Source organism: Athene cunicularia (genome assembly GCF_003259725.1).
Source record: "Athene cunicularia isolate RWA chromosome 5 unlocalized genomic scaffold, athCun1 chr5_part1, whole genome shotgun sequence".
Lineage (NCBI taxonomy): Eukaryota > Metazoa > Chordata > Aves > Strigiformes > Strigidae > Athene > Athene cunicularia.
This window is the reverse complement of record NW_020799101.1, coordinates 3,472,294-3,485,920: the sequence shown is the minus strand read 5'-3', so window position 1 is coordinate 3,485,920 and position 13,627 is coordinate 3,472,294. Positions and strand designations below refer to the sequence as shown.

At 42.2% G+C, this 13,627-nt stretch overlaps 1 protein-coding gene across 1 annotated transcript; it reads right to left on the bottom strand.

Annotated features, from left to right (window-relative positions):
• Positions 1-27: 27 nt before the first annotated feature.
• Positions 28-11,817, bottom strand: RTRAF (RNA transcription, translation and transport factor). Its single transcript, XM_026849373.1, has 7 exons — positions 11,673-11,817; positions 10,145-10,244; positions 8,851-8,937; positions 7,757-7,845; positions 4,669-4,737; positions 1,049-1,097; positions 28-353 (listed from the first exon to the last, which is right to left on the bottom strand). Exons 2-7 carry the CDS (start codon positions 10,239-10,241, stop codon positions 199-201), a joined length of 546 nt encoding a protein of 181 aa, XP_026705174.1. The 5' UTR covers positions 10,242-10,244; positions 11,673-11,817; the 3' UTR covers positions 28-198.
• Between the last annotated feature and the right edge of the window lie 1,810 nt (positions 11,818-13,627).

The window sequence follows — 13,627 nt, the reverse complement described above, 5'->3', positions numbered from 1 at the left end:
TCAGAGCTAATCAGAACAATTTGTCTATTCTCCCCAACTTCATTTATTTAAAGAAAAATGATAATTCATTAGAAGTCAGAATTCCATTTCCTGTTTTCTTTCAAAACAGTAAAATAATACCCTTTCAAACTGCATGCCAGAGTTGTACGGAGTTCCTAATTGCACTAAGTACACAAGAGACTAAAAGCTTTTATCTGTTCATCTCCCGACTTTCCCCAGTCTGTGGTCCGTCTTGGGATCAGCAATAATCGCCTGAACCGCTACAATCGCTTCGTTAATTTTTGTTTGCAGCTCTCGGAGCTCCTCTATATGCAGCAGTCGGAGAATTTGGGCGGCTTCGTTGAGAACGGCATCTAGGTGAGGTGCAGAAAGAGAAGTGGGATCATTTTCATCTGACAGGAAGGTCTTAAGAAAAGCTTAGATCTAAGTTAATGCTCTGCACTTCATTCCCACTTGCGGTTTTTATGCTTGAAATAGGAAACTTTCCCTGCTGCTAGAGAGGGACAGGGTGCTCTGCAAAACCTCTCTCAGCTTCCCACAGCCAAGCTGGGTCACTCCAAAGCATTCCAAGTAGTAATTTAGGTGTTCACAGGGCAAAAGTGAAGCCAGACTAGTGGAGTTCCAGGTCATCCGACTATTGCTTACAAAATAATCTATCAGGTCATGCCAATTTGCACTGCCTCCAATTCGACTTTTGGTGAATTGTGCATCTAAAACACAGCTAAAAAGCAGCACAGAGGTCCTCTGGTGGTAGAACCAAGATTTACAAGACAACAGTAATGAGATGCATTCCTTCCCCTTGCAAACGTGGCTGCCATTAAAAGCTGTTATTTAAACGTTACTCAAACATATCCCACAGCTAAGATTTACGCCTTTCTGTTCCAAAACAAAATGCTTAGGGAGTGCTCGTAAATAACAAGCTGGGAGGGAGCAATTCTTTCCACTACAGGCTTTTTTAACTGTACACATTAGCTACATATTTGACAGTAATATACTTTGTCAAAGGCTAACATCACTATTTAAAAGTAACATTAAGAGAACTGCTTACCTCCCGTGTCAAAACCAAGAATGTGCTTTTCTAAAGCGACAGGCAAACCCTTTAAAAAAAAGAAAAAGCATGTTCAGATATAATTAGAAATATTTTGCATACTTGGAAAACAAAATCAAGTGCTCCAGCAGGTAATTCTGGAGGAGAGGACATGGGTTTTGCTTATACAGAAACGTGTGACCACCTCAAGAAGCCATCACGCTCGATTACACACGAGCACCTTTGTGTCCTGAAATGTCAAACCCGAAGTATTAATTAAAAAAAAAAATCTTCAGGCTTAATAATCACCCTACTTGTCAAACGAACCCCATTGGATACACACTGCCCACATTCAATCCTTAAAAGGCTAACAACAGGACCGCGAGAGAACACCCAATCTGGCAACATCCCTACCCAGACAAACAAAAAAGCAGGCACAAACGGTTTTCTTCGAAACTCCTGCCTTCAAACAGCTGCTGGTTTTCAAAGCACTGCTTGATTTGAAAGTTATAAAAATCCTCTGGAATCAAGCGAGTTTCTCAGGCACTGAACTTGCAACCCACCATCGACATCCTCAGAAGTATTTTCTCAAGTGTTAAACTTGGGAATAAAGCTAAACATTCCGTTTTCTAAACACTTGCTCTATTAAAACAGGACAAGGAAAAGTTTTATTAGTGGTCATTTATAAGCATTTCTCTTTCCTTTACCCTCTCCAGCTGGGGAGGAGCTGTCATGCTAAACAATCACTCACCATGTCTCAACATGCACATAAAATTAGATTTAAACAATGCAAATCTTAGAATTTGCTTTTACTACCTCTGTAACATTTTTCAACATTTGCCTTGCATGACAAAAAACATTCGAGCCCAATACCACTAGTTCCTACAGTGATGGGGTTGTAAATCTTCTAAACAGCATTTCTTTTTTTTATATACATGAAAAATAAATTCTGAGTTGATTAAAACAACGCTAATTAAATATAAAATGCTGACTGAAACTAACTCTAATACCCCATTCTCAAAAAGTGGTTCTTTTTTCATGGCCTTTACAGTAAAAATGGACGTTCAACTGCAATCTTAAGAATACATCTGCAGTGTTAACATTTAAACAGCTTGTTGTTAAGAATGCCCCTTCAGATTCTAGCAGTATCAGGCTTCACACATAATCCTTTTTTAAAGAATCAGGTTATTTTTAAGGCTGCAAAGACTTCACTGTCACTGCAGTACATTCTCAGAGCCACAGGAGCAGCAAACCCTTGATTCAGCTGGAAAAGCCCAGGGCCACACAATGCTGAGTGACCACAGTGGCACCTTCAGAGGTGCTCTTTGAGACACCCTGGTAGCACAGTGTTTCTTCCCCTGCCTTCCTCCCACCCCTCAGTATTTTAACTCCCTTTTGGCTGGTGGGATCTGTCTTGGACTGACTTTTCCCCAAGCCCTGTAGCCCACAGCTGTGATCTTCCAGCAGGCACTGGGCTGTACAGGCACCCACTGTTGCTACAACTACAACAAAACACAGCAGCTTCAAACGGGGAGAGAAATGAGGAGCACCTTTAAATCTGCAACTACAGAGACTACTTCACAGCCTCATTCCCCCAAAATTTAATTTAAAAATGGGGCTCAACACCTTGCAACGGGCCTGACCACTGCAGGCATCTCCCCTGCAGCTGGAAGTGTCAACAGGAAAACTAGATTCCCTGGGAGCGAGAGGAAAAAAAAGTCTCCAGATTTCAGAGTAGGGGGAAAATATATACACTTTGTTATGCTTTCAGATATGCCTTTGTGAGCATCCTTAAAAGTGATCCTGAAGGATATTTGTTGTACTTGATCCTACCCAGGACACACTCGTCAGGCAAGGAAAGCCCAGGACAGGGTGCAAGTCTGTCAGCATAAATCTCAATCCTGTCTAGACACCGAGTCCATTGAATTGCCAACCACTCAAAATATAATCTAAAAGAAACTAAGTGTCATGTCTTATCTTGAAAACCATACCTTGACAACCCAAGATGAGTCTCTCTATTTGGTACATTTAAACCACAAGCACAGCCATCTAAGTTCCCTCAGCACAGTATTATCCTTCAGTCAGAACAGCTTTGTATCTATTTTATCTTTTCCCACTCTATCTTGATATTGCCAAGAACGCAACTCATGACGTTTTGTATATGAAGTTGTCTGCCATGCACCAGTCAGACATTTATAACCTGTTTCCAGGGTCAAGGCCTAATATACAAAGTGTCACTGGCCAGTATTTTGGCCATTAACAAGCCAGCCAAAATCAGAAGACATTATTTTTCCTCTCCCCCTGCAACCCAGCTATTCCGTCTGCTTTTAAGATATTTTCTTCATTCATCTGATCCATTACAATGTTGATGACTGCTGCTGGCACAGATAAAACTGTTTTCCTGCCTCCAACCCCCAGCCTTTCCTCCACCTCACTTAAAATTTAGCATTCCTAACAAGAATACAGACTCAGTGACATATATCACATTCATTCAGTGACACAGTGACATTTCAGCTACAACTTGACGATGCTTTGAAGACCTATCAAATATGAACAATTATCATGAAAAAAAATTCACTTAAAACAGCTAGTTCTGCTGAACACACAGAAAATCCTATTTTGATCCCTGCATGTCAGCTGCACAGCTATGTAAACAACTAAAAGCAAATTTTTACTAATGTTACAGAACCTAAAATGAGTACAGCAGTCACAGCTGCTTTCACATTTTCCTGCTCTTTTAATAGTTTTATGGATATACAAGACCAAAGCTTTGATTTACTGATTCAACTCTTCTGCCCATTACCACAGTGCAACTCAGAGCACCTGATTGCCACTTAGTAAACGCCCTAAGCAGTGTTATGATAATAAATAAAAGGGCAGCTGCCAGAAAAGATGAAGGGACTTGCCCTCTTTGACCAGATCCAGTTCCTTTAGCAGGGACACTCCTGAACATCCACCTGCAGGGCAAGAGCCCTCCCCGGCTGAGCCCAAGAGCAGTGCCAGCACCTGCTGCAGGCAAATGCCTGAGAGAAGAGCTGGAGAACTGGGATGTTTAAGAAATGACAATCTGGAAATCCACAGACATCCCCTGGAACATCTTACAAAGAGACCGTTTGCAGTTAGAAAAGAATTCTCTCAAATTTGAGGTTTAATTTTCTTTCGCCACCTCTTTTTGGGGAAGGGCGGGAGGAAGGAGTCGGATGTCCAACATCCCGTTCCTCAAACACATATGAGGTGTATGTACAAAGAAAAATACTCCATACAAGGAATGTTGAAACCTGTTTACACAGCCAGTGCTGCTGATTCTAAGGAAAAGCCAGGTCATACATTTCTTCTCATACTACACGCCTGCTGCACTGAAGAGTAATCCTCTAGCCAGTAACTAAGATAGAACAGCTATTTACATGTTCTATCATGCAGGTATGATGTATCTGAAACAAAACCAGCTTTGTACACAACTCTCCATAATCCTCTGGGTCTTTTAGAATCAGGATGGCGAAGATAAAGCAGGTTTCCACCATCCTACTAAACGAAGGGTTTCAAGAGACCCAGTTTTGACTGAGATGGCAGACATCTCCGCCTACGCTTCTCTACTCGATAGGGAATAATTAACACCAGACTCATGCAGCGACTATACAAACCTCCTTGGACTGACTGGCCTTCGCGATGGCGTCCTGCGTCAGGCGCTCTTGAACCAAAATGCGAATTGCCTGGGAAAAACATTTAAAGGCGAGAGTAATTAATTTATGTCTTGATGCATTTCTTGGCGATTCTAAGGGAAACGGAGCCAACGTTATAACCCAGAATAACCTCAAACCCACAGTTTTGTGACAGACTCTCTGGAAAACTCTTTCAGACCATAAACCTTTTCAAGTAGCACTGGTTTTTGCAAGTACTATCTTACACAGGTGTAGTCTCTTTGGCACCTTAACCAGAAGAGACAAGGATATTACATTATTCATTGCAGCCACTACTGGCCAGAAACTGCAAAGTACTAGGAACAGTCAATAAAGGTTGTGATTTTTGATCTGGAGAAAAGGAGGCTGAGGGGAGACCTTATTCCTCTCTACTACTACCTGAAAGGAGGTTGTAACAAGGTAGGGGTTGGTCTCTTCTTCTAAGTAACAAGCAGTAGAAAAAGGGGAAATTGCTTCAAGTTGAGCCAGGGGAGGTTTAGATAGGATATTATGAAAGATTTTTCACCAATATGGTTGTCAAGCACTGGAACAGGCTGCCCAGGGAAGGGGGGTCACCATCCCTGGAGGGATTTAAAAGACGTGTAGACGTGGCACTGAGGGACATGGGTTTACTGGCGGACTTGGCAGTGTTAGGTTTATGACTGGACTCTATTTAAAAGTCTTGTGATTCCAGAACGATCTGATCGCAATCCCAAAGCGGCAGCACCGTTTTTATTCTTCTGAGATCACAGACATTTAATGCTGCAGCAATAAAGCTTCTTCACGAAGGAAATCCTGCTACCAGCATCTTTTAGTAGGTGCTGAACCATCTTCCACAGGCAGAGAAACCTGGAGCAAGGCTGCCCATCCAAGTTTGAAAAACACTGAGAGCAGAAAGGAATTATTTTTAGACTCAGGAACAAGAACAGCCTTGATTTTAACAATCCTGCTGCTCATCTGTTTTTACTGGCTCCAGTACATAGCATGAAATCGTATCGGAGCTATCAGTTACTGATACCTACAGCTGTAAATGCCTCTAAAAATAACTGAAGGAATACCATGCAGGCAGACTTCCACCAGAAAGAACTGGGTCTGTCAAAAATATTCCTAAGACCTTCCCTGATGAGTAGCCAAATGTGACTGAAGCAGTCTTACCACTTCGTCTTTCTCCCGCAAGATTTCTCCCGTTTTTAGCCATGATGAAAGTTGAAACGATGCTAGAAAGTTGCCACTGAATACTTCTAGAAATATTTCTAACTGAAGGGTGCAGCCTGGACAAAAGTGTGATTTGATGAGTTTAACTTTAAATTCCAGCAGTGAAGCCGAGCCCTGTACAAGAGAAGTTTGAGTGCCTTTTGCATTAGATAAAGGCTATCCAACTGTGTTACACAGATGCTTTCTGATCAACTTGCCAGATTTAAATTAATAAAATGGGACTCCAAGTATCTCTCTGCTCACTCTGGCCAGATGCCTGTAGCATCCTTGCACCCCTTGGCCTTCCCCAAGCACCCAAGACTGAATAGGGATCATAAATTCTCCGCATGCGCACTGCAAACCTGCTGACTGTGGTGGAGAATTGAGAGTTTCACTGACACATTCTAATACCATCAAACCCTGAAAACTAGCACTGCCGCTGTTCATGTAACACAAACTGCCACCACAGGAATCTATTCTCACTTTAATTAAAAGCAAGAAAATTCAGGCTGGTGGTTTTGTCCAACCACTGTCTGAAAAAAAGTGAGACTAAAAATGTAGAAATAGCAACAGAAGTGTAAATACATTTATGCAGAACACACATTTGCTATCTCTTCGAGTTGACAGCACCGAATTAGATGAATCCAGATGAGGTTTGCTAGCCTCGAGATAATCCTGTAAGACCTGAAGGAACTCTGCCTAATAAGGGCAGATCCTCAACATCACTGTTCACAGGGTCTCTTCTCTCTACCCAATAGCCCTTTTCACCAATTTTTGTAAGGTTTTGGGTTTGTTTCTTTTTTTTTTTTTAATAGGGGTTTGATATACGAGATCTCCACCACTCTTAAAGAGACTGATAAAGGGTTCAAAGGCTATTTTGGGAAGGCAGAGGAGGATTCCATAGTGGAGAGAATGAGAAATTGGTTGATGGTATAATAACAGCAGGCCAATTTCTATAAGCAGCCAGGCTAGCTGGGTAACACCTGTTACAGACTTAAAAACACTACGTAAACTTCAATATCCACGGCATTTAGTTTCTCCAAAATAAATTTACCAAATATGGCAGCTACCATAATGAATGGACCTTACTATTTTTTCAGTGAAAGTTTATTTTGGTGCCAAACAAAAGTAAGCTTATTTCCATACTATGACATGATCAAGCAGGAACTCAAGATTGCCATAGTCTCCACAAATTCAAAAGTATGGTACAAGTTAGACCCAAAATTTACAGATAACTACAGAGTTCCACCAGCAAGTCACATATTTTCTCAAAGTCACAAAAAAGAGAGATGCTTTAGAAAATTAATGAGCCAATATACTGCACTTAAAAGCCATGAATAGTTGTCAAGACTGAATTAAACTGACTTCAGCAATGACAAGGAGTAAACAGTCCATAGGACCAAAAGGAGAAGGAGGAAGATTTTAACTGTGGGTCCTCCCTAGAACGTCTGATTTAAAACATCCTTTTCACCACTTAGCCTCTATATTTTCAAGTTTCTCTTAATTTCTAGCACTGGAATACAATATTTTCCTTTGAGTGTGTTCTTCCATATTTCTAAGGATCATTAAAAACACATAAAGCGGTACTTCAGCTAACATAGAGCATTTCAAATTCTGAACAACAGTGTAGGAATTCCAAGAACTCAGCTACAATTGAACTGTTTACTAAAACAATTATCCCTGCATTAATTTCCATGATTTATACTCTGCGTTCTTATCCACTTGAAAAAGCACATACAGAATGAGTTTTACTTTCTGTTTGTGCCTAAAAAGTCAGTTATCAGTAACCCTGCACCACAAGCTATTACACACATACCAGCCACTGGGGAAAAGAAGGTCTGAAAACTGTGAAACTCACCTTAAGCATTACCAAGTAATCATCATGTCGCTGAATTTGAAGCAGATTAGCTAGAGCCATCACTCCAGCCTTGAAATCCGGATTATTCACTGTAAAAATAATCATTGTTAAAAATATATGCTAGTTTAACTGGCTCCAAGAGACAGAATTGGCTTCCTGACTCCACGCTATCGGATTGCTCTCAAGGATGGGCAAGGCCACGGATACACAGCAGCGAGCAATCATTTAGCCTGGGTACAGAGCAATCAGAGCGTGCACTAGGCTTCATACCAAGGTTGCAGAACACAATCCAAGCACAAACAGCGTTATTTGCAATGCCAAACACATTGCATATGTCCTACCACACAGGAAATGTGTGTTAAGTCCTTGAAAATGAAACCAGCTACATAAAGGCATTCTCTTTTCTGTCTCTATCACTGCAGAGCAGAACTGTGCCTGCTGGGAGAAGGGAAGACCAATTCCTGGTTGTCTTCTTGTAGATGGAGCAATGGGAGAGACTTAGGGGATTCAGGGCTAATTTTAGTAGCTATTTTCCACCACTTCCATTTATTGTGATTGTGCCCAGCAGTCAAAAAAATAAAATGATTATGAGACATACAGCTGGAGAAGGCAAGCCAACATGTAACACGTGACATTAGGGAAGTAAACAGTCTGTCATCATGTTTCCTTAGCTTTTTTTTAAGCTGCTTCCTCGTTGCTTGGTAAGAGTCCTCACAATTTATTCATATCTGAGCAAGTCTCTGGGCACCTCATTCTGGCAGGAAAGATCCTCCCCTCTGCCCTTCCCCTTTTTGCCGACAGGAAAAGTTCTGCATCAGTGCACAGCCAGACACCTGGGATTTACATGGAACAGTTCCTCTTTCCTTTAGCAGGAACACAGACAGTTACTCAAAGTAATTCTCAAAATGCTGTTCACAGACAGGCAGTTTCAGCCAACAGTAAAAATATACAAACCCTGCACTCCTAAAGCTTTAAGTGGGGCTTTAAAAAGTTGTATGCATCATAGTATTGTAATCACATAAAACCTCAAGAACACAGGCCACGGAACATATCCACACACAATGCATCTGTGCAATAGATTGCTGCTCACTTACCATCCAAGTTAATCAGCGGTTCCGCATTTTTTGCCGTATTGTCAGTATTTTTAGCACCATCAGGGGTAGAATCCTTATACTTATCAGCTGTTAAATTAAGAGGCAAACACGAACACCATCAGAGCTAACGACAAAAGGTTTAGAACCAAGCTGTAGTTTGTGACAACTGTATTTTGGAGGTGTGGTAATCGCCCAAGAGCCTTCTGGGCTTACACAGAGATGTTCTGGGGCTCCCTACTAAGGTCCCCAAAGGCTGCCATTCTAGTGAGCTACCCTACCAGCTCCTGTCTGCAGAGAGCTTATGTGCTACCCAAGAGCAGCATCAGAGCATGCTCCACACTTATGTAGGGCATTATGCTCTTGATCAAAGCTCTTCCTACAGTCTTCATCCCAGAAGGCTGAACAAGCTGCACCTTACAGCTCTACCACTTTTAAAACCCATCAGTTCAACTAGCATTGGCTCTCTGCCTCAATCCACAGCATGTGTAGGGCTCAAGAACTACAGATTGGTTCTGATCAGCGAGTAAAACATTTCCAGGGAAGACTTTGTTTTATAGATGGCAGCATCCATCTCCAACCCACACAGGGGGTTTTCAAGCCTTTTGAGGATGGGACCTCCTGACTCCTCCATCTTCATATGGCCCTGAGTCACAGGCAGCTCACTTTCTCCATCATGAGGGACTGAGAACCATCTCTACAGATTGCAGGTATTTATATCCTGTCCCTATCTCAGGCAGAGCTCAGCCCTGCAGGTATTCAAGGTAATGGAAAACACTACTTTGGCCATTATTACGTTTGCCACCAGTAATTACATTTGTATCTGCACTCTCATTATGAGGAATAGAAACTGCTGCTGACTGTTGAGATTTAACTCGAGTTTTTCATAACCTTGCCCTAGTTCCCAAGGGTTCAGGATCTACTCCCTGTAAAACAAGGGTCTAAGAATAGCTTATTCGAATAAATATAGTTCTAAAGAAAATGCATTTAATACACTTTAGAGTAAGTTCTCATAAAGGCAATCCCACAGGGAGAGGGGTATAAATATATACAATGGGGTTTGCTATAACCAGAAACAAAATAATAAATGCAAGTATGCTACTGCACTGTCCCGTGGGAGCTGAAGAGAAACAGTTCACATCTGAATACGGTGCAAAACCAAGCAGATGAAGCTGTACTTTTTTCATTTATTAACAATATATACTTTTGACATGGTCTTATTTTGACAAATACTTCATAAAATTAAATAAAAACCCCACATTTCCCTACCATTCTGAAATATTAAATTCACTCATACCATTATCTCCATACTCGAGCCTGACCGCTAAGCCGAGAAGCCAATCCACTGTTTCTTGTCGTTCTTGTATTTTGAAAGGACAGTTTACATCTTTCATATACTGAGGAGAAAACATAAATCTTATGACCTGTATGAATTTAGCTAGGAGCACAGAACTGTTTTGTAAACAGCCACGTTCCCACCGACCTTATAGTTGTTAGAAGATATTTATTAACAAGAAGCATAATTTTGAAATGTCCTGCTGTAGCATCTGATCCATTTGAGACATTTTACAGTGCTCTAACTCCACTGCTAACTCAAGTATGACATTTAGTAAAGGCACCTGCTTTCTAATGAGCCTTATTCATGTTATCGACAGACTGCAACCAGAGAAATCAAGATACCCCCTTCTCTGCTCTCTGTTCATTTTACACAGCAAGTGGAGGCAAGGGAAAGGGGAAGGACAGAACAAATTACAGCAAAAAACTCTCATCTAAAGCAGGAAGGAGGAATGATGCTACCTAAAGCTTTCATGGTACTGGTATCAGAAGACTCCGAAGGGCAGCAGAAGTCATTTTTCCCTTTCTTAGCAATTGTGTACCACAAGAGAGGACAAAATGTGGCTGGGATGCTACCTCTGAAGCCAGAAGACAGGACCAAGCCCAGCCTTGCTGCCAAAACTCCCAAAGTCCAGGATGCAGTGACATTCTGCTGTACCCCTTTGCTGGAGGGAGAGAAGTGCCACACAGCCTCTACTCCAGCAGCACGGAGGAAAAGGGCACAGGGACTGGAGAGCACTAGCAGGTGAGGCTCCCCTGGCAGAAGGACAGTCTGGCCAAGCCAAGAAAGATACTGCTGATACCACAACGGTACCAGCTGCCAGTAACTCCACTATCACATACATATACGTAAATGATGTTTGAATGCTTTATGCTCCTTTCTGCAACACATGAGCACTGCAACTCCAATCCTCCTGGGGAGCGAGCAAGGCAAGCGGTTCCACGGGGGGAAAAATAAAAGTGAGATGAATGGACACCAAGAATTACAGAGCAGCATCTTCAGCTCCCTGTTTGGAGAGAAAGGAAACGAGAACCAAGAGAGAAAGCTCAACAGCCCTGTGGTGACTCAGAACACTCACAAGCACACAGAAGATCACTCACAAAACGATGGCTGCTTGCCATGCTTTGCACTCACAGTGGAAAATCATCTATCTGAAATAACAAGAGGTGCAGAGATGAGCTGCAGTAGCTTGCTTCCACTCACTTGCAAAGCCCAGAGTACATTAGCCTAATCCATTTTCCTTTTGGTACTTAAGAATCAGTAATGCAGAAAAAGACATTTATTTGCAGTCAATCTTCTTTGTAGTTTGAGAGCTGAACAAAATCAGGCAAAATACAGATTAGGATGAATACCCCACCTATTGCTAAATTCCTAGAAATGTAGAAGTTTAGACAGGACAAATATTCAGTCATTTACATTCAACAACTACAAAAACTGTTAATCATCATTTACATTGTCATTTTAAATTGTGTTGGAAATAACAAAATACCTTTTCAAATGATTTGGGCCAGTCATCGCTGTGTATGTTTCTTAAATTCCCTCGGTCTTCAATCTTGTAGTGTCTGATTTTCTGGTCTTCGAGCCAGACAATAAAATTTCTGAATTCTGTTTCATCTGTTGGGAGAAGTAAACAAAGCAAGAATTACCCAATATCTTAAGGGCAAAACCAAGCCCATAAGTTTTGATCCAATTCATATGAATACTGATGCCCTGAGCGCTTCCATATTTTACCGTTAAAAAAAATGATATCTCTATCACTAAAATCAGGAATTCCAGGACAACCTCTGACCAAAACTGAACGCTGAGTGTTTTTCATTTTCCAAGTCACTTCAAACTGGCTATGGTTGACTGACTACACCAAAAGGCATCAGCCAACAGATTTCTTTGGGGGGGAATATAGTTATAACTTACTAAATGAAGAAGGAAAGGTCAAACAACGACAGAGAAATTCAGTTCCTAACTGTTATCTGGATAAACATGTTACATGTAGCAATAACCCCCCATCTCTTCTGAAAAGCAACACATACATCTCATGACTCTGCAAAGACATTTTCTTCCTTCACTGTTGACGCAACTCTTCCTGGTTGTTGACCCAACATTTCATTATTTGGGAGCTGGAATTCCACAATACAAAGACTGTGATCCAAACAAAGATATTTGTACCCAACAAAGCAATTAGCCTGCACCTGTGCTTCGGTGACAGAATTTCTGGACCCAGCAGATCACAGCTCTGAGGTATCACCAGCCCCTCAAAATCTAACTGTGATATGAGCTAGATATCTAGTTTTGAATGAGCTTTACTATCCTCCTGCATCTCAGAGGGGGGTAAGCACACCATTTTTTCCCCCATCAGGGACAAAAATGGTACGTTTGCTTGTCAAAAAGTATCTTCTAACTGATATAAGCACCCTACTTTCACCAAATGTGCTGTAAGAAACAGAGACATGGTCACAACACGTGTGAAGGAAAGCTTTCAGTAAGCCCTTATACAACTTCTACACCGGCAAAAATCACAGAATAGTTTGGGTTAGAAGGGACCTTAATGATTGTCTAGTTCCAGCCCTCCTGCCATGGGCAGGGACACCTTCCACTAGCCCAGGTTGCTTAAAACCCTGTCCAACCTGGGCTTGAACCTTCACAGGAACCTCAAAAGGATAAAAAAAATGTTAACCATAAGTAAACTAAGACCCACAACAAAAGAAGACTAGCAGACAACATCTTTTGAAAGAGAAGCAAGTCTACTAGAAGCACTGAAGGAAAAACAACCTATTACAGAGATAACCCAAAGCTTACAATTGATCATGCTGGATAAATAAATTTGTTACAGGGCCCTTTGAAGCAAGAAAAAAAGTTAAGCATTGCAAAAATCAAACACCAAAGTATTGATACATATGGGCGTATTAGGAAATGCTCTAACCATGTTATTAGACTGCTCTTATACACCACACTGTCTCTGCCTTGCTTCATGAACGGGACACACCGGGCTCCAGGCAGGTTAAAGCAGCAGCTCGGGTGTTTTCTGTGGCACGTGTGACTCCGGTGGCTCACGGGAGGTGTCGAGACCCTTCACGGGAGGAGGCCGAGGCCAGCACCGACACTGCCTACCCTGGATCGCACCCCTGCTTCTGCTCCAAGAGCCACCGAAACCGAACAAACCACACACACCCGCTGCAATGCCTGAGGGTCCCGGTTTTCCCGGCCTAAACACCGTGCTGCAGCTAAAACTTTTGAGCCCAGAGAGCTGCACTAAGGCTCAGAGCCCAGCAGACCCTCCCGGCATCAACCTTCCTTCCTCGGCGGCCGTCCACCCCCCACCCCTCCTCCCGGGAGACACCACAGGGGTGAGGGCGGGAGGTTTCTGAAGCGCTGCGGCCAGCGGATAGCAACGGGAAAGGGGCGAGTTGCGCCGGCAGCCTCCGGCCTCAGAGAGACAACCGGGAAGGG